Source organism: Cebidichthys violaceus, unplaced genomic scaffold, assembly GCF_023349555.1.
Source record: "Cebidichthys violaceus isolate CVI_PGR_0920_01 unplaced genomic scaffold, fCebVio1.0.p SCAF_17, whole genome shotgun sequence".
Lineage (NCBI taxonomy): Eukaryota > Metazoa > Chordata > Actinopteri > Perciformes > Stichaeidae > Cebidichthys > Cebidichthys violaceus.
Genome location: NW_027176340.1, coordinates 8693106 through 8719217, shown reverse-complemented (window position 1 = coordinate 8719217; position 26112 = coordinate 8693106). Strand labels below are relative to the sequence as shown.

At 40.0% G+C, this 26112-nt stretch overlaps 1 protein-coding gene across 3 annotated transcripts in view; it reads right to left on the bottom strand.

The window, feature by feature from the left end:
* slc12a5a (solute carrier family 12 member 5a) overlaps positions 1-26112 on the bottom strand; it is a 150759-nt gene that overhangs the window by 25656 nt on the left and 98991 nt on the right. For all 3 annotated transcript variants that reach the window (XM_068712476.1, XM_068712477.1, XM_068712478.1), the window contains exons 2-4: positions 21938-22038; positions 21190-21327; positions 4845-4991 (exon numbers count right to left, since the gene is read on the bottom strand). In XM_068712476.1, coding sequence (XP_068568577.1) covers positions 4845-4991; positions 21190-21327; positions 21938-22038 — 386 coding nt within the window. The remainder of the gene's footprint in view (positions 1-4844; positions 4992-21189; positions 21328-21937; positions 22039-26112) is intronic.

The window sequence follows — 26112 nt, the reverse complement described above, 5'->3', positions numbered from 1 at the left end:
AATGATATCAATCACCTGAGCATCACTCTGACTGTCCTGCACCGTTTGCACTGATCTTAGAAGCTCACACTTTGATTTGCTGGAAAGGAAAATGAATCTGATCTGAAGTGTAAAAGAAATTGACATGTAGATTAACTATCCCAAATTCAAGACTAACATTTTAACTCTTTTTGTCTTATATATTGCACCTGGTCACATGATTGATGGCCAAAGAGCCCAACTACTTTACCTGATGACCGCATGTCTGAATCAGCCCCTGATTGGTGGACTGCTCTGGAGGCAGTAGTGTTGTACTGCATTCCTTTTCCCCACAAACCCAACGCCTGTTTTATCGCCCCACTCTCAGGCTGTGCAGGGCCAAAAGTCTGACGTTTGAGAGTTTCTTTGATAGAGTAAACGCCGTACTGGTCTGGTTTGCTAAAACCATCTTTCTCTATGAAGCCTGGAGTCAGCGACCATACCTCCAAAGTCACCATGCACCCACACGCCCTCTGGCCTCGAAGCGTGCCCAAAGACGGCGTCGGATTATGCCGCCTCTCCATCTGTCTTGTTCATATGTGGTTACACATCTGTTAAAAAGGACGATTTCCTTCCAAGGCAGTGTGAATGCTGGTGAAGCTTGAATAATTACTAAGCCGTCATGATTACGTCTGAGCCTGAGGAGTGCATTTGGCGAAGGAACTAATTTTAATTTTTAAGAAAAGTCTGCTGATATAGCCGTGACGCTGACAGCAAAGGACACTTAAAGTCTGTTTCTTCCCAGAGCTACAGTCAAACTCTGATTTGGCCTTTGGTCGACCTCGGACTTGAGCGGAAATTAGTTTTGACAGGAACGGAGTTTCCACACTGCCCTGAGAGCGTGCTTCATTAGCATGCTTCATTATACAAATGCAGAAGTTTTGTCAAGTACAACTTCATCAATTCACATACAAAGGTACAGAAGAAGTTATTTCCAGTGTGCTGTTCATCACTTGAAGTCCCTGTGGATGGTATACTGCAGAAGGCAAAAGTGTCAGGTGAAGGAGAAGAAGGTGTTTTTTACTTTCAGACTGACATCGGGGGAAGGAGAGGACGAGATGCAGCTGCTTGAGCGAGGCGGAGGAGAGAGGTGGCAAAGCAGCACAAAAATTGGATGGTAGGTGAAAAGAGAGGGAGAGGAAGCAGACGGGGGGAGGAGGAGAGGAAATAATGAGACAGTAAGATAAAAAAAAGGGTTAGAGAAATTGAGATGAGAGTGAAAAATGAAAGAGATGAAGGAAGAAAAGCATCCTTAGCATTTAAATGAGTCACGACAGAGGGCAGACCACCCTTCCCCTCGCAGCATTTGGATTCAAGACTTGGAAGTAATGAGGAAGGCCAAACAACAGATGACTTTCCATCTAGAATATTAAACCTCATTTTATCTTGGTGACAAGCCTGCATTCATTATCTGGGCAAAAAATACACGCATGCAGTGCTATGTTTGAATATATCCGCATGGAGAACGTCGTCTGCGGTCATACACTGGCTATTAAAATGGTTGTGTGTATAATTTCATAGTTTGTAATGTGTCAATGCTGTTACATTCCTCACATAATAACGACTCCCAGAATGCTCGTTAATGTTCCGTCACAATGTTGCACGACGGAAAAATAACGGTGTAAGTGTTCGACAGTTGCAGATACGTGCCACTGTGATTGAGCATCTAATGAAAAGTGCTCCGTCAGTGATATCCCATCACGCATTCATGTGAATAAAACATGGGCTGTATTTTATCGAGCTTTACAGCATGCCTTATCCCTTCCCACTTCAAGTCCTGTGGATTTCACAAAAGGTGGGGATGGCTGCGTACATGTATGTACACACAGACACACACACACACACACACACACACACACACACACACACACACACACACACACACACACACACACACACACACACACTCCTGCGGTGTGTTGCTGGCAACCCCTGGAGGGCTGGGTGGTTATGTGTTATGTAAGGAGCTCAGGAGGAGAGAGGTGGGGGTTTCTCACACACCGTTCACGCTCAGGCTTATCGCCCCGGGGCTCTGCAATGAGCTTGGTGTGACTGATAAGAAAAAATGTGTGTGAGTGTGTGTGTGTGTGTGTGTGTGTGTGTGTGTGTGTGTGTGTGTGTGTGTGTGAAGGATAGAAATGGTGAGAAAAAAAGGAAGAGGGGAACCGAATGTATGTTTCATGGTTTAAATATTCCCCAGTATGTGACATGTAAAGAAATGTCTGTGCGTGTGCAAGTATGAGACATTTCGCATAGAATCTGTGTTTCAAACTGATTCTGAACCAGCTTTGATCTTAGATAATAATATTTTTTTCCCAGATGCTTCCACAAAACATCTTTTCCTGTTTTAGAAAATAGATATATCAACAATTACACTGGGATAAAATTTGTGTTTGCACATTCACCAATGAAACACGATTTAAAAATGATATACGACACAGTCAAAAATCTGTTATTGCACCTAATTAGCAGCCATTTTACAGTTTTTAATATCCATGGAAATGATGAACATATTTCTTTTAAAAAAGGTTCAGTTTTGAAATGAGTACAATAATTAAATAAAACCAGTAAAAGAAAAAAGATACTGCTTTCCCTCAGTACGCCGTTTCAAAGCCCTCTCTTCACTGTCACAGAGAAACATGATTGGGAAGCATATTGCCTGTGTGTCTGTGCAGGCAACTTTGCTATGGTTGGGATTTGAGGGGGTTGTTCTATAAATACACTCTGTGCTAGAGGAGAATCTAGGCTGCACAAACACACAGACATGCCAACATACAGTCCTGCCACATCGCACGCTGCTAACAGAACGACACACAGCACTGACAGCTGATACACAGCACAGTTTGATTAAACTGCCTTGTACGAGAACTTAAGAAGGGTTTTGTTGCAGTACATATTAAATAGCTGACATAGGATGTTGTAAAATGCATTCACCTCCTTTCTCCTGAATAGATGTTGGGCATTCAGTGAGAAGGCACATTATATGTTATCTGACAATCAAATGCATCAAACAAGTCAAACACAATCAGAGTATAACAGCCACTCAGATCACTGACAGCAGCGCTGTCGATCCTGTGGGACTGTGTTTTGTGATTCGAGTCCCATGGCCACGACTGGGTGTCTGTCCAACACCAAAGTCACTCTGACACATGACAGCCTCTGACATTAATGGGAACCAGGGAACATCACAGTGTGTCATCATCCATTTTGTTCTTTTTACAGATCGGATGTGCAGCGTCTTTACAACTGAAGCGACGAAAGAGGGGCACCTTCCTTCTTTCTGCCTACATCAATGGCAACCTTGTTTAGTACAAGAAAAGAAAATATTCTTCATAGCTACTGTCATGTGACTGTAGTTCCAGCAACATTAAACTCCCCCAATGGGCACTGTGATCGAAGGCTACTTCCTCCCATAAAATGCTGCCTTAACAAGGATCTGTTGGGTTTGAAGCAGGGTCAATATTTCCACTTTAGCAAGGAAAGATAGTTATTGTTTCTCTCTTAACCGGTAGTATGTTATTGTGTGTCAAGAGGCAACATTGCTACTCACAGGTTGGTCCACATGTCAGGCAGTGATAAGGGACATTATGTATAACTATATTTGTATAATTATAGGTAGAAAACAGGATGACTGATGTTTAAAGCAGTGCATGCTGTACTTCAGGTAGTGGTGACTCATTGAGCATGGTGAGTATTTAAGAATGGGTGATGCTAAATAGGTTTTTACATTGTGTATGTGTGTGTGTGTATCATGGTTCAGATGTGATTTGTGTGATATATATAGTGTGTGTGTGTGTTTGAAGTTTATAAATTGATGCTACTAACAAGTAAGGTCAGTATTGTCATAAACCTCCAAAACTATTAAAAACACATTACAGAGCCACAATGTTTTACTGATTGAAGTGTTCCTTCATTGCCATGAAGACGGGCTCTGAAGTCTATTGCGAGTTGATCCCACATTCACCATTCTGCTGCTGTAAATACTCACTAGCAGCTGGATATAACAAATGCACCATTTCCTGTTCAGTAGCATTTGCTGAAAACTACAATACCCAGGTGTTTTAAGAAATGACTCAGACTTTTCTTTAAAAAAAAAAAAAAAAAAGAGAATACATCATCAGGGTCAATTTTTCTAGATTCAGGTCTTCAGTGGGAGTGGGAATGTAACGGTGAATATAAATTCTAACTAATCTACCAAAGGCTTTGCAGAGCCCAAGTTGACTTTACCTACCGAGGAGACTAACATTATTCAGAGACTCTGAACGAGAATCTGTCCCTCCCTGCAGTTGTCTGTAGGACAGTTAAATCTCAGCTTCAGACAGGAAGAAGAAGGTTAAACTAGTAATACAAACTTTGTGTTATGGTGTTTCAGATAGGGGAGAAGAGAATTATGGCCCTGATATGGACCATATTTCATGATTTAGCAAATGTTCCTGTTAAACAACTGAGAAACCATTTATGGATAAAATAACCAGATGTTTTTGGCGAATCCAGTGAATACCTGACAAATCAAGGTACTTCACCATAGTCATGCAAAAGTCATATAAAAAGGCTGCATTGGCCTAAACCACTCACAGATACAGTATTAAAGTGATAGCCGCTTTATAAATAGTAAACAGAATTTCCCATGAGAGACAAATTGATATTATCTGATGTTATAATAGTGAACATCTGGCATCTTCGTACTGCACAGCTCATTAGATAGCCGTACACTATCTGCTGCCATTTCTGCACTAATATGCTGCTCTTCAGTTTAAGGTCACTTGTTAATGAGACTTTTATGTTCTGCAACAGAAGGCTGAAATAAAAGCAGGCAACACACTTACTGTGGTACAGCACATGAAGACGATGACGAAGGTCCCGATGACACCTCCGATTCCTACCAACCAGGTCATCCTGAGGAACAGGATCACTCCGAAGATGTTCTGGATGCACGGCATGTAGACACCCATCAGAGTGCCGAGCTGGGGGGCCTGAAGGAGGACGAGGGCAGAAGTTATTGTTTATAAAAGTCCAAATAAGGTTAATTTATAAGCTTTATTTGCAACATGATTGATCAGTGGTCATTTCCCCAGACATGACTCATCAGTTGGCCTGCAGTAACACAGTTTTTTATGTAAGTTTGATGAAGATTAAGTTCCAGTAACAATCAATTTGTAGTGTATGATAAAATGTAGAATCTCAGACTACAGAAGGTGAATGTGAAAAGAACTGTCTCTTGCTTATTTGCTAAAACCCTGACACACCAGATTTGCAGGACTCACCGAATGACTCCTGCTTCACTTTGGGCATCAGTAAGAATCAATGAAAGTCAACACACCAGCCGTGCATGCTGGGAATCACAGTGTGCACATTTGCTATAGCTACCCTGTCTTTTTTTCATTTATTTTCTCCGAAGGTCACATGCAAAGAAAACACACTACAGATGGTCATACTGTCATTAAAGCAAAACACATATTTGACTTAACCGTGTAGGACTCCACAGATTGCTTTCAAAGACCCAATTTGTAGTCGTAATAGACTCCTTTTCTGTTCGTAAACATGGTGACATATGTTTGTGGGCGGAGCGTATATGAAGGCAAATAATTCTCTGAACACGTTACTTAACCCTGGCTAGCAAGTTTTGTTGGCTCGTTTTTTTACAATGGGTTTGAGTTTCTCTCAAAATGTTCAGTGAGTGTTACTGGTTGTTAACGTTAACCAACGGGACTATATTAGCCTACGCCTCTGATAAACAAGCAGACTGGAGCTCAGTAAAGGGTGGCTGGCTAGTTAGTTAGTTAGCTAGCATGTCCATCTCCAGAGTGGGCAAGTTGGCTAGCTAGTTTCCCTCTCTCCTGCCTGCTCTCCTCCTGGCGAGGTCGTCTCCTAGCGATAAGGAGTGAGGCAGAGAGGTTGCAGAGGAAGAGCCCAACAGTGGTCCATCAAACAGTTTAGCCGCTTAGCAACATTTTCTCTCCAACTCTGAAATGCTTTACAATATTAAAGCTCGCTAGAGCCTTGACTCACAGTTTATCTTGAATATATGCAATATCGATTCTAGCACTGAACAACACAGCAAGATGACATTTTTGGATGACTTTTGCCCTGTACTCTAAGGTGATTTGTGTTTGCCTTAGTCTTTCTTTTGTTTTGCCTCCAGCTAACACTCATGACATCAGCTGTAAAAGGGTCTATATGGTGCTTTGAGTTGAAATAGCTGTTGTTGCCACATTAGTCATTAGTTTCACATTAGTTAATTTGTATTTATTGCATACACAATTTCCATTATGTCAATATTACCAGACTCTTTATTTTACTCTTCCACGTTACTGTTGCAGCATAACATGCATTTTAAACTTTAATGATAGCTAGTTATTGAAGTATTTCAAAGCTTTCACATTTTAGTTGCTGTTTCTTCAATTTAAGGATTTTCCCCACTGCTTTCTGTAAATCCTTTGTCGATTTCCAGAACAATAATTACTTTAGGAGCAGGAAACAAAGAAAACTTTGAGATTAGGAGGCAGCCAGGGGACCAATCCGTTCGTTGGATGGACGGATTATTATTTTATTTCTTTACAGGCTCCTTTATTGAAGTGGATTTGTTCTGGTTGGTTTTGCTGCAGTGCTGTCCCTGGTGTGGATCAGTGGACAAAGAGAGAGCTGCTCTGTACAGTACGTCCTTATAGAGCACAAGAATCAGTTTCAAGGCTGCTCCATTGAAAGCAATTACTGACACATGGAGACTAAAGATGTATGTTGTTGCACGTCAGATTGATTAATGAGAGGTTTCTTTTCCTGATGGTTTTTGGGATGTTCTTGGTGTGTGTGTGTGTGTGTGTGTGTGTGTGTGTGTTTGTATGAAGCCATTTGTTTGTGTATGAATGTGTCCTGTGTGTGTGTGTGTGTGTGTGTGTGTGTGTGTGTGTGTTTGTGTGTGCCTGCACCAACGTAATGGCATGTATTAAATCTGAAGGACACATCAGATGACCCTGTACATAATAGAAAAATATTCATTTCCTGCTCAAGGACAGCCCGGCCAATGAAGGGTAATTATAGTGATAGCCAGCCATGACCCATTTTACCAAGTGAGAGTGCAGACCTTAACTGTCACATCATTACATCGCAGATAACATGGACAAACCTTTTCTGCTGCATCTCTACGCTTAAATACAGACAAACAGGATCAATGGTGGGATGATTAGCTGTGGTTTATGTCAGTAAAGATGTTTTTATTACGCAAGAATTTGTCACAAAATGTGTGCACATTCCTCAGATTGGAAGCAAAATAAAGCTGGGTGATAATAATTCATCTCACATGAGCAGTATCAGCAAAATAGGGATTACAAGCTCTATTAGACCACAAACACTTGAGAGCTTACCAAATCTCTTTGTTAAATTGTTTTTGTTCCCAAATAAAAAATGTTTTGATCGAAATTAACTAATAAATCATATGTGTTAAGATAGTTTTAGTTGTGTCTTTAAATGAATATAATATAATCCCAAAAGTAGACATACATTTCTGAAAAATGGGTTTGTTATAAAACTCTAGGGCACTATCCCTCAATCAAATAACCCTTTACCAAATCAGAACATATATTGTTATTGATGTAAAACGTACGAAAAACAGTCCCAGCCAGTTCACACAGAGCCAGAAGTCTAAGTAACAACAGCAGCAGCAGCAGTTTACGACTAGAAATGCAGATGAGTACAAGAAAGTGTAGTAATGCAAAATAAATTAAATTAATTTAAAAAAATAGTATGTGTTTTTGTGTGAAGTGAGGAGAATGATAACCACTAATAGGAAAAGCTGTCACAGTTTTTGCTAGAGAAACTTTATTTAATGATGTTATCTTGGCAAACATTCATGTTAAATAATTATGGTATACACTCTATTAAAAGTTACCCTGTGGAGTTTTTGACCACTGCAGTGCTATGGAGAAATGGCTGTGTTCAAAATCACTCCCTTTTTACTATAGCCTACTATCATGCACTATGTTTATTTGAGTGTCCAAAAAGCATGTAAACTATTCTCTAACGATTTTGTGTTTTGTGCAGTTATGTTATATTGTAGATGTATTTTATCAGTTAAAACTTAAATGTCAGGTTTCCTTTTTTCTTACCTTGTTTATGTGAAAACAAAATTATTATTTTTTTTAAACTCTCAAACATCTATCAACATCAACCTCAAAGTCCAGTATCGGTCAGGCTGTAATTCCAAAATGCATCATGAAATAATGATTTGGAAAGTACATTGAACACTGATTGGTTGTCAGTGACAGCCCCTAATATATTTCTTCAAAAGTGGTTATTACATTTGTTGTAACAAGTTGAAGGATTTACAACAACAAAAAAACCTGCGCTGGGAAGAGACAGCAGATGTGAATTCATAATCCAGACTTTTAATCAAATCATCCTGACAAGTGGCTGACATCAAATGAATAATATTGTGTCTGATGCTATACAGTATGTGATTTGTTTGGAGAGGCTCGCTTCCAAGCATTAATAATATACTGTTTGCAGAGAGAGAGCAAGAGCAGGAGAGAGAAGCAGAAAGAGCAAGTCCAAACAGGTCTTGCAAATGTAATTAACTTTAATTTCCTTGAGATAAACAACAGAGCAAGAACTCACACTCAAAACTGTAATTAGCTGGCTTATCACGGCGGAAACCCTTGATCTGGATGTGAAGAGATGCAAATGACTTATAAACATGTTGAATCCTATCCTATCATATATCACATCACGTGTCAGATCAGATAAGATCCTAATATCTCATATCATATGTGTTATGTGCACATATTCTTCATCACATAATTGTTTCACCTCATATGTTACATCACATTAACATAATGTGACATGTCGTCAGTGGTGGAAGAAGTACTGCGATCATTTGCTTAAGTAAAAGTAGCAATACCACAGTGTAAAAATACTCAGTTACAAGTAAAAGTCCTTCATTTAATATTTTAAGCTAAAAATACTTCAAGTACCAAAAGTAAAAAGTAGTCATTATGCAGAATGGCTCGTTGAGAATAATGTATATATTATCACTGATTGTAATTGTAATGACTTTATATGTGTGTAGCTTAATTTATAATGATGTATCTGATTATATTTGTTAATAGTATTTTCAGATTCAGGTTCAGATTCAACTTTATTGTCATTGCACAAGTACAAGTACTAGGACAACGGAATGCAGTTTTAGCATCTAACCAGAAGTGCAAAAAGAAGCAGTAAAGGTGCAGTGCAACGTGCTAAATGAATAACAGTATACATAACAGATAAATAACAAAAAAGAAAAATAACAGTATGAGTAGTATAACAAACAGTAATTTTGTACTAATAACCTGAACTTGTAAAGTAACTAAAAACTACATTCAGCAAATACATTTATGAGTAAAAAGAACAATAATTCCCTCAGAAATGTCGTGGAGTATGTATAAATCAGCAGAAAATGGAAATACTCAGGTGAAGTACCTTAAAACTGTACTCAACATATAGTGCTTGTACTTAACTTTCCACCTTTGCATACAGTAGCATGACATGTATGCACTACTGTAGTTTATATAATCATTATGTTAGCATTTAAATAAGATCTGCACTGTTAAACTACTCGAGACATTTTTCTTGAAATTATTTCCACATTCTCTTTTATGATGTTTTACTGCAAAAAACAATAAAGACATGAACTGTTCTGTGTTGCTATCGATCTGTAGGTTTTATATGTTTTGAATGTTCTATTCAGCTACATATTTCTTGCAGTTGTCATGTGTGAATAGTTCCTCCTCCATAGAGCCGAAATGTACAGTGACTTACAATTTTGTCCTCTCATAAAACTAAATCCTTACAGCAGGGAATCTCTCAACCTTCAGCCTCATTGTGCTTTAATCAAAGATCCACATCAAGGCCTCCACAGGTGCTGGAGGGAGCAGCAGAGAGCAAACCTCGTTCATCTCTGTCGCCTCCCCCACTATATGATAATGATTCGCACAGTTTGACTGTTGTCTAAGCTAATGCAAATCAGATCGTGACTCACTGTGATTGTGCCCTTCAGTGTGAGGTGGAGAGGATTTTTCATCATCTGTCGAGGGTCTTAATAAAGTTTTCTTTATGAATGCAAAAACCTGAAGTGGGTTCTATTTAAAACTACATATATGTATTATGAAAGCAAAGTACATTAAGTAGAATAGTTTTGCTTATTTACCACGTGAAGAGGCTGTTTAGGTCCAGTATCACTGTCAGGCTGTGTTTCCTCAATTAATCTATGGTTGTTTGTAATGTATTAGTTCACTAAAACAAAACTAGTCAGAACTGCTGGATTTCCAACTTTAAGAATAAAATAACAGAAAACATGGATCATTTCCAAACTTGCAGCTAAATCTTTTCACCTCTAAATTTGACTCTCTCTAGCACAGCTGTAATTAAAAGGACTGAGTTTCCATCGACAGGTTCTTCTGGGACCTGGTGTGTAATGTACATTAGCAGTCAAGTGTTGCAGACAGAAAGGTAAACCTGCCATCAGCACTTTGTTGTTCGACCCAAAACTGCTGCTGCTGCAGAAAGTGGTGCGGGGTCAGTTTGTAATAACAGGTAGGTTATTAGAGAAAAACCTGTGAGCATTTACAACAGCAGACGTAACACCCTGAAGAGCACGACGGCTCTGAAGTCCTTTCAAGGTGGGTGATTGTAATTTAAAAGGATCTCTAAAACTACAATGACAAACAGCCTCTTTTATTGGGAAAATATTTCACAGTATTCACTTCAAACAGATCAAAACAGAGAAAAAGATGTCTCAGAGATAGTCGCAGCCACGATAATAACTTCCAGGAATGTTGATTTTATCAGAAATAGATAAGAAAAAAAAAAGTATGGCTTTGTAAACTCAAAACGGCACATTGAGGTTAGACTGAGGGATCCAGAAATGATAACATCTTGGCAGAATAGTTTGTCGGAAAAGCTTTTACAGTGCAGTGAAAAATTAAGTGAGATATTCTTGTTCTCTAATGTTTTTAATACATATCTGCAAAAAAGACTGTCCTAAAAATGTGTAAAACTATTCAGTATTAGAACACAAAGGTGTATGTCTCACTCCACAGGAGAGTAACATCAGCAAAAGTAGGCAATAACCCTCTCCAGACTGCTAAATGTCATTTTCCCTGCCTGCTCTCCCACACAATGGAGAACCATAATCAAGCAGACCTCGTACGTTGGCCTGCTGCATGAGAGTCTGCGGCAGCTGAGTGATAAATTATAATCCTCGTTCAACAAAAGGCGGGCTTTGAAAAACAGTGTGTGTCTGCTAGAAATCCTGGGTGTTACATAAGATGTACAGACGCAGATAATAGATACCAAGCGGGCTTACACCGAGTCTGAGAACCTGAACATGATGGAAAACCTCTGTGGATTTGGTAAACGGCCACCAAAACAAAACAAAAATCTGGTGAACTAATGGATGCTTCTAATGACTTTATAGTGACAAATAGCCTGAAACAGATGAGACAATTGTGCATGCATTGAATCAATGACACTGTTGGGGGAAAAAGGCTGGACGTTTATTGAAAGCGCCGCTTTTCTGTTTTCATTCAATTGGTGTTTCATTTGAGGACCGGGATTGCAGTCCTGACCAGCGTCTGCTCTGATAGACGCACGCACACACACACACACACACACACACACACACACACACACACACATATACAGAATGAGTGTCTGTTTAATGGGCTGGGAGCCAGCAGAGGGATGATTTCCCTGGAGATCGGGCCACCGTGAGGAAAGGCAACACTGACTGCTGCAGAGCCACAGGTAGGCCAGCGTGGCACCACTGAACTAGGAATGAACAGCTGCCCACAGACCCCTTGGGAAGCGAAGTGAACCCACTGAATGGATGGCTCAGGTGTGTTAGACGCACAACAGGACCTTTCAATACATCTGCCGGGGCACCTACTTCAGAGTCCCTGCCTCCTGCTGCCCTACCACTTACAACTAGCTCTCACCAGGCTGGACCTTGCTCTCTCTGCCTCTCTACATCTATCACAAGCACTTTATTCACACGATCCACCGAGCCCTGAAGCCCACTGAAGCAATAATCAAACACCGTGTTATTGCTTTTAAAATAAATGCTCTGTGTGCTTCTTCATTTTAATGCTGCCTTCATCAGTAAAACAACAGCACTTATTATCTCTTTAAACATTTAAAAAAAAATACCAGTTCAAGCTTTACTGGTATGCAACCTCTTTTAGTTGTGGGAGTGATTACTGTCCTTTCAAAGAAGCAAATGTGACGCTGTTGTAACCTATTAGAAAGGAGGTTGTGGTGGATGGGTCGACGAAGCATGTGACTGTGATATGAGGGGAGGTTATTGTTAGATTGTTGTTGTGGCAAATAAGATAAAGGTAAGGGCTCAGCCTCATTTATACTTCTGCATTAAGGGGTTATACCTATCTCTACATGATTTCACCAAAAACAGATAAGAAAAATCATGGCTTTGTAATTTCAAATACTGCATTGAGGTTAAACTGTAGGATCCAAAAAGACTTCTTGTCCAAGTATTGCTTTTTACAATATATGTGCATGGAAACCACGGTGTAGTTAAGTCTAGGGAAGATCCTGGTTATGCCAAATAAAATATGGTTACAGTATAAGTATATGGATAGCCAACTAAAACACAAGAATGCTTGTGGTTAAGGTTTCATTAAAACACAATAGTTAATTGCGGGTCATTGACGGGATGCAAACTCCAGTCTCCTGCATGAATGCCAGATGGACCACACACATCCACCACCCCACCGCTACATTAAGTGTACGCTGCTATGAACATAAATTGTGAGATGTAAAATCAATACACAAAATGCTTTCTTTTAACATTTACAGCAATATTTTTCTAACTTTAACCAATTAGTTTTAGTAGACCTAACTTAACCACAGAGGTGGCAGATCAGAAAACACTAGAGTCGTTTTTGGAACAACATAACCAACCTATTTTTATTGTTATTTTGTTGTTTATTAGAAAAATCAGTATATTTCATACTGAATTATTTTGCATGTACTGTATTAATATAATATGTCTTTCCTACTCTTCCCTCCATCTTCTTCGTACCCCCCACAGCCTTGTTTCAACCCTCCTATGGACATCTCCTGAATTGCTGAGGCTAGCAAAGGTAGCCTCTTCTCTCTAGAATTTAAGAGGTTGGAGAAGACAAGAGTTGAAAAGGGAAGGTGAAAGCAGCTTCACATCCTTGGCTACCTGCAGGGGATAGAAAAAGAAAAAGGGGAAGAGGGGTAGGGGGAGGGATGTGGGGAGACTATACATTCGACAAGAGTTACAGGAGAGAGGAAAGGAAAAGTCCAGGCCCTCAGGCTCTGGGATACCCTGACAACCTGCTTAGGCTGCAAAACCAGCGTCATAATTTAAATCACTTCTTACAGCATTTCTTTATGTTCGCCAGCAGGACCAGAATCTGCTGCACGTCGAGCCGTATATAAATCTCTGGTCAAATATTTATTAATTCCTTATCGGAGTTGCATATTTCCGATCCAACTTTTTCACTCTTAATATGATACTGATACCAGGGCTTTGCATGTCTGCCAATACAGAGTACTGATTGGATATTAATAAGCTGTATGCCTCACTGTGTGGAAGTGACTGGGATTTATGTGTAAGGCAACATCGGAACTTGATTTAAACATTGCTAAAATAGTAAATCTTACACCAGCAATATTGTCGAAAATCTTCAAAATAAACAGAAATTACAAATCAAGAGTGAATCATTTTAATGCAGCAACAAATTGGTAAAATTCCAGTATATAATGTGTATAGTATACTGTATATGAAATTGAATTAAACAGATCGGCCCACGATACTCAATCCAGCTTTTTGAGTCAGTATTGGCTCGATATCCAATATCGGTATATCTCTGTTTCTATTCAGGCCAGCTGAGGTTGCTGTAGCACCACATCATCAAATTCAAAGTCATTAATTATTTGTCCATATTTTCTACTGTAGATCAAATTAATTCCACCAATAGTTATCAATGCATATGATACTTAATTCGTTAGATGTCACACATTGGTGTTGGATTTTTCTGACAGATTGGGGAAGAATTTAGGAGAGAGTGAAGGAATCTAGGAGGAAAGACAAAGGAGAGGAGACAACAGGAAAGGAAGGCAGAGGATAGGTAGGTAGGGTTGAGGAGAGGAGGAAGAAGAAACAAAAGGAAAGGAAGAAACAGAAGAGGAGGGCATTGGAGAAGAGGAAACAAGAGAGGTGGGGAGGAAGAAGAGGAAGAAAAGAGAGAGGGGAGCATGTGTTACTGTGGCGGCATGAAGTGGAGCGGTGGAGGGAGAGGGGGAGGCTAATGACGGGGAGGGAGACAGACTGGGAGCTTGTAACGCCATCTCCACGCTCTGCTGGCCAAACAGGAGCTGATAGGGAAAATGTGTTTCTGCTCAGGTGTGCTGAATTATTAAATAGACAGCAAGAGGAGAGGCCAGCGAACATCAGCCTCCCTGACCGGCTGTGGCTGAACCAGTCACTCAGCGGTCAATGTGTGTGTGCGTGTGTGTGTGTGTGTGGGGGGGTGTGTGTGCGAGCGAGCATGCATGTGTAAAAGCATTATCCATCTGACAACACCGACTGCTGTAGCTAAACGTGCTCTGTGGTGCGGTTACATGTGTTACTAGAATATTCTAGGTTAAAAGACTCCACAAAGCCTCATGTGTTCCCACCAGTGGTGAAACCTCGATTTAGTCGATTTTATCACATTCACGACTAAAAGTCTCCTTATGCACATGTGCTTCCAAACAGTAGGTACACACTGAAAATCAGGTCATCAGTAACCTGGCTCGGATAAGAGACACTTGAGTTGAAAACAGATTTTACGCTGTAGAAACTCGCCCCCAAATAAGCAAAATAATGTTGAATCTAGAGGAATTTGAAAGTATCAAACAAGACATCTGCCAAATAATGAGTGCAAAATATGACTAAAATAAGAGAAATCAAGGCACTATAAAATATCTTAAAACTAACTATTAAAAAAAGACTTCAGAATTTCAGGATGAAAGTTCTTAAAGACAAATGATTTGTTCTTTAATTCAGCTCAATCACGTTTGACAACTTAATGCAAATGATGCTTGACACAAATCTTTTAAATTGAATTTAAGAACCTGAAATAAGATATAATGACATTCTCGAATAGTCCGTGGTTAGTTGATTAATCCATGAGTTGATGGACAGAAAAATAACAATTAATGAATAATACTAACAATTAACAATAAATAATAATTTACTTTTCAACCAGAAAATTCCAGAAATGTCCAGCTTCTCAGTGAGATGACTGTGAATTGAATATCTTTTGTTCAGTTAATAAAAGAAAGATTCTGAAAATAATAACTGCAACCCTATACAGTAGAACAAAACACGTGCTTAGATCATTAGCCTTAACTAAATGGACAAAATGTAAAGTGTGAAATCTCCGTCGAGCTCCGCTGTGAACTCAAGTGTATGCTGCTGTAATGTGTAACACGAACTGACACTAAATCAAGGTACATCCTACAGAGGGGTGACGATGTGAATACTGATACGATGCACCGGTCTAATGAGGGAGGGAGGGAGGGAGAGAGAGAGACAGGGCAAAGATAAGAGCAGGGGTCATAAAACACCGAGAAGGGAGACAACATTTATGTGAAGGAACATTATGCTGTAAAAAAAAAGGGACAGAGAACGTATCGAATAATGTTCCTGTAATTCTTGGCATGAGCACTCGTCTAGAAAATAACTTGAATAAAAGTAGGCTTGAATAGGTTCATGATTTGTATTGTGTTAAATTTGGTTCATACACAAGACTTTATAGAGCAAATACTAAAGGCCGAGTAAGAAATCTTGTCATTTCATAAAGACATTTAAAGTTCAGCACTGATGTCACGGTGATGACTAAATCAGCCTATTTATCATCTGAAACAAGTTGCAAGAATTAGAGGTCTTGTGTCCAGATAAGATTTAGAGAAGCTACTTTGCGTCTCCAGCCAGATGTACAACTGAAAACGGTTTCTTGTCTCGTCTTCCCTTAAAAATCATTAAACAACAGCAACAAGATGCTGCAAGATTTCCACTTTCAATAAGGGAACTGAACGTATTTCTCCTGTTTATAAATCTTCCTCACTAGCTTCCATTTAGTTATGGATCATATTTTAAAAAGTGCTGCTCTCTTCACATATCACTACGAATCAGGAGCAAAATAAATTTCTGATAATATGTAAGTAGGATTCTCTGATCTTAAGGAAACAAACACGGGTCATTTAGCTACCGTCCTGCAACTTCCTTATCTATTTTTTTTTTTACATTTCAGAAACTTAAATGTAACTGCACTGAAACTGTATTTTTTTTTTTTTAATTTCATCTTATTTTAAATAATGAATTGTCCAATTCACTGTGTTCCTTAACCTGCATTTATTACCCACTTGAGTAGGGCAGCGCTACAAGGTAAAACTGACCTAAACTGTCCCTGACATATTGTTTCCTTGTCAAGCTGATGTACTGCGTTTGCCTATTTGCTCTTCCAGCAGCTTCAGAGCAACATTAGCATTCATTTGGAGTCAAGTATTTGGCCACCTGTTGAGTATAAGTCTACAATTCACTCTTTTGGTCTCTATTTACTCCTGAGGGAAATATCTGGTTCTTTACTCTGCTAAATGCACCAATATGTTCACAGGCTAGTTGCAAATTATATCTGTATGTTGTTTGGTGCTTTGCAGAAATAGCAGAGGGGGGTTTTACGAGTTTTTGATGAGAGCGGTAACAGTGACCCAAAACAGTGAAGTTGCAGACCAGAAACCAAATCAATGAGCTTAAAGATGCTAAAAATGCTCAAAAGACCTGAGAGGGACTCTAATTCTCTGGATCAAATGAAATGTGAAAAACCCACACTGTTAATATACTATTGATTCTAGCTCCTTTAAATGTTGTTCTAATGCATTTCTTTGCGTTAAGTAAAACACATGAATTGCCCCTGTGTTTAAAAGATGCAAATCAAATAAACTTGCCTTGCCCTCTGTGTTAGGTTCAAAAGGAAGAGGTTTCCACTTTAACCTGTGTGACTTCCAGACTGCTCCATCATGTCACACGCCAACCAAATCTCCAATCTGGGCTTTTACACTGCGACAAAGAAAGGCTGCTGCCTCCATCTCCCTCCCTCACAACTCACTAACTCAAGGGACCAATGGTGAAGGAGATGGAAAGCGAGGACGAGGAAGATGGAGTGGGGCGAGAAATGGAGAGAGAAGGCGAGAGAGAGAGAGAGAGAGAGAGAGAGAGAGAGAGAGAGAGAGAGAGAGAGTAAGAGAGGGCTCGCTGTGTGAGCGATAAAACGCCACAGGCTGCCTTAATGAAAAGCCTCTCATGGCGATGGAGAGATTGCCTGTGGAATAGGCTGCTGATTGGAGAAGCAGCAGCTTGGTGTAGCGTGCAGACTAATTAAAGTATTGAAGGGTTTGGGGTGACAGGGGGAAGATTAGACCTGCTCCCAGGGTTAGCCGAGCTGAGGGGAACCAGACAAATTCACCTTACATCTGGGACAACTGGGATAGTGGGGGAATATACCGACAAACAGTGAAGACTTTTTGAACCGATGCAACTCCCATGTGGACACTGTTGTTTTCTAAAGCTGCTGCCTGCTATATTTGTACGATCAGGATGGATGGTAGTTTTAAAACCTGTTTCAAAGGTTAGGTCACCCAAATTACAATCTTACTATAAACAGTGTTTTGATGAGGACTATTTCTTCTATAGAAAGTAGTTCCAGTGAGGTCTGTGAATTATCTTGATAAACTGAGAAAAGGGTGTTTCTGGAAAGAGAGGTTGACGTTTTTAAATTAAATGAACAGCCGTACAGCGTGCGGCTCATGTGTGTGTCATCATGGCAAAATGTGTTCCTAGAGACGCCTACTGTTGTGAACTACTGCAGAAGTGCTTTTGATTACTTTGATGTTGATATGTCTGTCTGTGGACAGATTTTGTCAATGCGGTAGCGTCACAACCATGCAACATGCAGTCATAAATCTTTACAGGTGTGTTGTTGAGATCAACAAGAAGGCTGAGTTTGAAGATGGGAGTGGTCCGAACCAGGACACCAGAAGTAGGGAGTTGGAAGTGATGAAAGGTGCCACCAAAACGGTCACACTCTAGAGCCCTAAATTACATTTTATGGAAATCCATCCAATTATTGTCAAGACATTTCACTCAAAGCCACATATGTCAACCTGTTGGTGGCGCTGTACAAAACGTTGGAGGATCACCAAAGCCAGGGGGCTTTATCCTCTGGGGACCATGACTGTCTGCACAAAATGTTAACTAGAGCAGCTAGTGTAACTAAAAATTCAATACTCAGGTCATGTGATAACAACCGAACAATCTCATTGCAAATTAGAAAACCATCCGCTGATGAGATGTGGCGGAAATCTCTGGAAAGTTTAAGTGGACCTTGGGATGAAAATCTGTTGTCAAAAAACTATTCTCCATTTTTATGCACTTTAGCAGTCTGTTTGTTTGTGCTGTTTTTATCACTATACTTTGTGAAAGAAAGACACAGAAATCAATACTGCCATGAGGTCGATTGTACCTAGAAAGCTCATCTCCGTTGTGAAATGTGTTTCCTCTGAGGATCTACTGTATATCTGCGGGACTCATCTGGATTCACAGTGGGAAGATCAGACAGTATATCAGATACTGGCATTCAAGGTCATCTTCAGTAATTTGCTTCAAGGTGAGAAAAAAGAAGAAAAACCTCGCTCACGAGGAAAAGAATGGAAAACTGACCGACACATGTGAGGAGAAAGGCAAATATATCAGAAATGGGGGGAAATATCAGGCTGATTGGGCACCTAGGAAGACAGACTGGGTCATAGATCATAGAAAAGCTGTCAACCTGTCACTGCTGTGGCCACTCAATGTCTAAACTTCATGTGTATCACCTCACATGTAGTTACAGTTTCATGAGAAATATGTTAAGATGTGAGTCAGTCCATTTCCCCCCCCAGCCTGCCTCCTTTGGGACGACGTCTTTCATTATTTGCATTATCGTCATCATTATCAGCATCTCTTCTCATCTCAGCATTGCAATGTCACATCTCGCCTTGCTGCTAAAACCACCATTTCCCACAGGATTAATAATGTAGCTGCTTGTCTGTCATTCAAGTGCTGAGAAGTAAACTCCTTTCTGCTGGCATCTCAACACCCAACAGCAGAAAATACCAGAGGATGATGTGGAAGGAACTCATTAGTGAGTGGCATTTAAGATGCAATCCAGTAACACGAACAGGGGATTTATAAAATCAACAGAGAATGATTGACAGGTTCTAAACTGGTGGAGTTTTTCCTTTCTCTCCAGTGACTGTGTTAGCCAAACAACCATAAACTCTGCTATGAGGGATTAATGATGTAACAGAAATTACAAATCTATATTTGGTGACATTTAATGGCCATCTCCTGGCAACAGGCACACTTAGGTGAACAAGTTGTCCAGGGTGCGCAATAAACAATAGTATAGCAAATGTACATCCACAGCAAAGAGATGTAAGGTGCCTTGCAGAAGTATTCACACCCCTTAGGGTTTTCCCTATTTTGTTGCATTAAAACCTTGAATTAAAATATTTTTTTGGGGGGGGGGTTAATGTGATGGACCTACACAAAATAGTCAAAATTGGTAAAGTGAAATGAAAAACTTTGCTACGAAAGCCCCTAAATAAGATCTGGTGCTACAATTATCTTCAGAAGTCACATACTTAATTAAATGACGTCCTCCTGTGTGCAATCTAAGTTTCACATGATCTAACGGAGCACCATCAGATCCATTGTTACAAAATGTATGGCACCACAACAAACCTGCCAAGAGAGGACCAAATACTCACGGAGCAGGCAGGACATTAATCAGAGACCAAAGACAACCCTGAAGTTCCACAGGGGAGGTTTGAGTGTCTGTATATAGAACCAATTTAGGAAGGTGGCTTTATGGAGAGTGGCCAGGCAAAAAAAAAAAAAAAGAAAACTTGTTTGGAGTCTCCCCCATGAATGTTTTTACAACAGATGACACACATTGCCTGATAGAAAACACTACACCCTTTCTTATTTAATACATTGACCTCAGAAAACCCACCCAGCACACTTTAAGCTAATCTCTTGCAGTTCTTATTGATTTTCAGTAGAAATACAAGGATTTATTAAAAGGAGCAGGCCATTTTCACCTGACTTTTATCCGGATTGTTCATCCTCATGTATCAGGTATTGCTGTGTTTGCTGCTATAGAAGACAAAGATCAGCATAGTTTACAGTACATTTGGTCCTCCTCTGGTCAGCTCAGAATAGGAGTTTTCAAGATACATGTTGATAATCTATATTCATTGAAAAAAACGTTAATTATTCCTATGAATTACTTTAGTAATTTAGGATTGAAATTACAATTACCAATAAAAACCCATTACTACAGCCCAACTATATTACATTGACAGCTCTCTGTGGTAGTTCTTGTGGCTGGACTATCACTTCACTACTGTTTTTTTGTTTTGTTTGGTTTTTTTATTCATATTTTTAGTCTTTATTCCTGTTGTGTATTGATGTCGTTTAAGCAACTGGATGCCCAAATTTCCTTTGGGATGAATAAAGTTATCTATCCATCTAACATAGGATTAGGGCTGCCGTGATTATTTGGAGTAATCGATGACGCTGATGCTGAAAATGCCTCAAAATCAATATTTTAAATCGATGCACATTTTGGTTTTCTTTCAAATATGTTTTTTGTCCTTGCAGCTGCTACATACGTCCATAAAGCTGAAAAGTTGTCCGTCTGCTACTTTAGAAATTCCACTGAATACGTGTTTAAAGGGAAACTTTGCAGGTCTTCTTCCATGCTGCAGCACCCATAGATCCACCCTGCTCACCCGCTCAGAACACACGCACCGACATAGTCCAATCATTACGTTTGGGCCAAATCAAGTGATTTGATTCATTGATTGCTGTCAGAACAAAAATATCAAAAATGTTTTTGAAGATTATTACCAATCCTGCCTTTAACCTGTCAACTAGTTGATAGATTAATCGATAGAAAATAGTTAGTTGTCATCACCATTCGTGGGCAGCCCTATGTAGGATGCAAGCATACATGTATGTACTGTCTCGTATTGTATGTATTCGTGGATTTTGTCAAATACCTTGACGGGTTTCTTGCGCGATGACTCAGCCTCGTTGTTCTCGGCCTCCTCGTGCTCCTTGCTACCTTGGGGCAGGTTGGAGTAGTTGGCCAGGCTGCTGAGAAGAGACGACACCATGGGGCTGGTGTCCATCTCCTCCTGCAGAGACACACACACACACACACACACACACACACACACACACACACACACACACACACACACACACACACACACACACGAGGGCTGGAGTCAGTATTTTCATCAGGCTTTTTGAAGGAAATTCAATTCATTTTAACCCTCTCAGCCAGCCAGGTGAACCAGGTACTGTAACATGTATTCATTCTTACCTGTATTGATATTAAGTGTTTTTAAGTGTTACTATTTCAGGTACTGTGCTACATCGCTTTTGCAAATTCAAACCCATCTGGAAAAATAAGTGCTTACACAATAAATAGTTTACCTTCTGATTTCATTTCATTTTTTCATGTTTAATCTAAAAATCCCAGTGAGAGCACAATGCAAATTTGAGCAGAGCTGTGGCAAATTGCTCTGCTGAAGTTCTTTCCTGTAGCAGTGTGATATTTGCTCGCATTAACCTGAGATTCCAACTTGCTCTTCACTCAGTAATTACCCTCATTAATAGATGTCACAGCCCCTATTCAATCACTCAATTATGAGACAGAGAGTGTAACCTGCTTCTTATGATCAGGCCTGATTGTGTGCGTTAACAAATCTACGTGTGTGTGTGCAGAACAGTGGACTGTACCTCAAACAAGGCCATGTTCTTGCCGTCATACTGCTGGCTCTTCTCTGCTGCAGCATCACTGCTGTTGATGAAGGGGCTGCTCTCCTTGGGAATACTGTCACCTGGAAGCAGAAACACACACACACCACTTTTAGACTGGACTGAAATAGACAAGACCAGCAGAGCGTCTAATGCACAAACCAGACATGAGCTTCTTCGTGTCAAAATAACACTTTTAACTTATTGTTGAAGCAAAGAACAACACACGGACAGAAAGCTCCAACTGGAGGAGGTCTGCCAGGAGAGGAGGGGAGGCTTTTTGTCTCCACAAAGCACCCACGGTCACAAAAGCAGAGGAACAGAACCATAACTAATGGAGTGTGCATTCACAATATGTGCAGCGCTATATATTCCATATGGCCAGAGGAAGAACACAAACTGGAACATCTCAATCAGTTTTTCGCAGCACTGACAAACAAGGAGATCACAAGTTTGAACACTAACGCAGAGAAATGATAAGAAATGTTTTTCACCCTAGAAAACACAGAACAGTGGAAACAGTGTGCTGTTATTTCGGTGGCCGCTTGCTGCAGGCGTAATAACTCCATCCAGAAACATCCGTCCACAAGTTCACAGTATCAGGCACGAGGCAAATCTCCAAAACAAATGAGATGGGAAGGGCAGCGTCTGACTCTTGGGAGAGATCATTGACAAGCTCATTGATTTCCAATTGAGGTTTGAAAATTGACCACAAACGTCTCACAGGGTGACTGCTCCACTATTACTATTACTATTAGGAGCCCTCCAGCAAATAAACCTGTTTATTGTGAAGTAGCCACAGGAATTCACAAGTAGTCCGAGCTTTATTAGTTAAAGTTAATAGATGTTGGGCCATTGAACTATTGGACATTTTAAACAGGTATTTGTTTAGCTTAACTAGCTAATGAGTTAGGACTTCAGGTGTTTCTTGTTATATACATGATTTAGGTAAGATACATATTTGCCTGTGCTGCTGATTTACAATCGCATAATTGTGGTTCTACATTAGACACCTGCAGAAAAATATCTCAAGGTTGAATCTCTACAGAACAGTTTCTTTTTTGTTTTGCCATATATTGAAAGGTAGGTGGTTCTGAAACAAATATGAAGGAAATATACAGCATATTGAACCACTGCCAATAATGGGCTTCATTCATTAATTCCCTTTGTTACTAGATAACGTAACTGCCAAAGTGATGAAAATATAATATAATACAATTATATTTTGACAACTAATGTTAGCTTACTAGCATGACCTACATTATCCAAAATATCTTTCACAGCTCCTATGCAGGAATTGTGGTGGGTAACCACACTAACAACCGGTATTTAACAAAGCTATGATATTTACCTCCATAGTAAGCTTACGTGAACATAACTAATTAGTAACACCTGCACAGCACCTTGCCTCACCGTGCAGCACATGACGGTAGTTCAGTGCAATAACACTGATTGTTATTACTAACAAACCCATCATGATTTAGACCCAACTGAAAGCTTACAACATCACTAGTAGTGAACTACTTCTCCATCTTGTGTCTAACACACAGACCATTCATTACTCGCTTTCTTGTCCACACACAATCAACAGCCAGACATTCAAGTCCCAAAGTCAAACTATTAAGATTCGTTCTTTCTGCATGCCGTGTCACCTTGGCTGCACATGATTGGTGGAGCAAACGTCAATCAATAAAATAACCAATCAGAGACATAGAGCATAAAACCGTGCTGCCTTCTGGTACCGTGTCCTTTTTAACACCAATTATGGCTCTGGGTACTATAGAGGAATGTGGGCACTAATAAGAGTGCCACAGCCACAGTGTCATGATTGACATGGAAGCTGGGCTCAACTGTCAGCGGGTGCATTTGATTATTGTGGACAACATGGCGCTGGTTGAAGAGAAGCTATATAAAATGTCAGGAAAAAGTGACGTCTTCAGTATTTAGTTTTGTCCAACAGCAATTAAAAACCTGCAGATACTATAATATAATAGTTACTATAATATTAAACAGAGAAAAGCAACAAATCATTACATACGAAAACCTGGAAACTATAAATATTCAGATTTTTTTCAAACAAAATTGGGTAATGGTTTTAGCAGTAACTTAAAGTGTTTTAATCACAAAGAGAATAAAAGAACATTAATGTGAGTATATTCCGGAAGCAATTATGCAATCACCAGTACAATGGCTACCTACCGTGACTTTTCGTTCTCACAGTGTTGATGCAGTGCTTCAACACATCATTGAGCCACATGAAGGAGCCTGAATGTTCGTATTGTTCTGATAATTGTGACCTGATTACACCATTGAATCAAATATGAGAGGCTAGCGTACATTGCTTGTTTTATTGATGAGATGACATGAAAAGAATAAGAGAGCCTGCTAACTCTACCTAAATGCATTCATATGGTCTTAATCATTAAGAATTTAACATGTGTAAACGCTCTCAACAGCATAAAACAAAGTTGTGATTCATCAGACGTATGTGTCTTTCAAAATGGCTGGTTTACCTGTTCAAGACATATGATGATGCGGAAATGGCAGTAAAAATGATCAGAAACGTTCATTTATGTACAAATTCGCTCTTCCCATAATTTATAGCTAAGGCCTATTGTGAATTGGGACGCGATGATTTGTCATTTTTGGAGGCGACGATGCACCAAGACAGAGATGGAGAACAATGGTTCAACATCTGCAGTCATCTGTGTTGATTGTAGACCTGTGTTTGGTTGAGTCTGGTTATTCTACACCTCACTGTTTTGTGCATTAAGCTTTAATAAGTCTTCGTATTTGAACTGCTTCCTGACCAGACGTTTGCTCGACTTGTCTGGAAATATAATTGAATTCAGAATCCCTTTGTTCCCTAAGTACAATGAAGGTCTTGGTGGCAAAAGGCTGCACAAAGTAAGCTGTCGTATTTGCGCCTTCCCCTTTGAGTGTCTCTTGAGGGAGACAGCAGATTGCTTTCCCTCTGGCTCTCCGTCCCGTCTTGGACCGAGCACACCAAGACCGAGTTATTTATAGCCGGGTTGCTGCAGCCATGTGCCATGACGTTGGGGCACCGCTAACAGCCGGTGCGCTGTTCTATGGAGACACAGCAATAGGGCCACTCAGACGGGGACACTGAGACAAGAGGGGGGGCCGTGCACGGAGACACAGGCACGAAAAGAGCACAAAGACAGAAGCTGGCAGAGGAGAGGTTGACACAACGAGATGGAGAGCAAGAGAATGAGGGCGCGGATGAGAAGATGGAAAGAGACACAGATAGATGGGGTGAGAGCGAATAGTGACAAGGAGAGAGATATGGACTCAGACAGACAAAGACGAGGCGGCCAGACCTGAAATGGGAACCCGCAGAGGGAGAGAGGGAAGAGAGAGGCACACTGTAAAATGTAAAAGCTTCTGCAGCACTTAAGGTTGAGCTCACTTTGACCTGCAGGTTAAAACGTACACAGGCGGTAAAAGGGAAGCTCCTGCAGAGGGTTTTCAGAACACGTATTATTTAGTTGGTTCTTTAAAACTATTTTTACCTCTTCAGACCATGTGAGGATCGTATGCCTCTACGATAGTGCTACATGCATCAGTGGGAATTAGTATCAGGCTTGTTGTGCAGGGCAGAGGAGATAAACATCCATGAGCACAGAGGGAGATGTACAGTATGCGATAATGTATGCTTTAAACACACACAACACTGAAACCACTCGCTAGAGGCTGCTTTGTTACTATATTTATCCCCTCGTCCTACATCAAAGCACTTCATGAGATTTACATAAACTTAATGCAGTGCAGTACATTGATAACTTGGAATATTGCTCGACAGTAGATAACGGATTCACATATGGTACATCTGGCTCTTCCAATGGGCAGATTTTCTGCTTTTCTCTTTTGAATCATTGTAAAGTATTTTTTGGGGGGGTTGGACAGTTGGTCGCAGAAAACGAGCAATTTCAGGGTGTAACCTCTTAAGAATTGTGACATTTTAAAGACTAAATGATAAATTAATGCATTTATCAAACAATTCATAGATGAATCCATAATGTCATTGTTTGTGCAGCCTGACATGTATGCAGTCCACCTTAGTTCAAATGAGCAATCATGACATATAAATGAGCTTTGAATGTTCCTCATACCAAATTACGACTGGACTATACTAC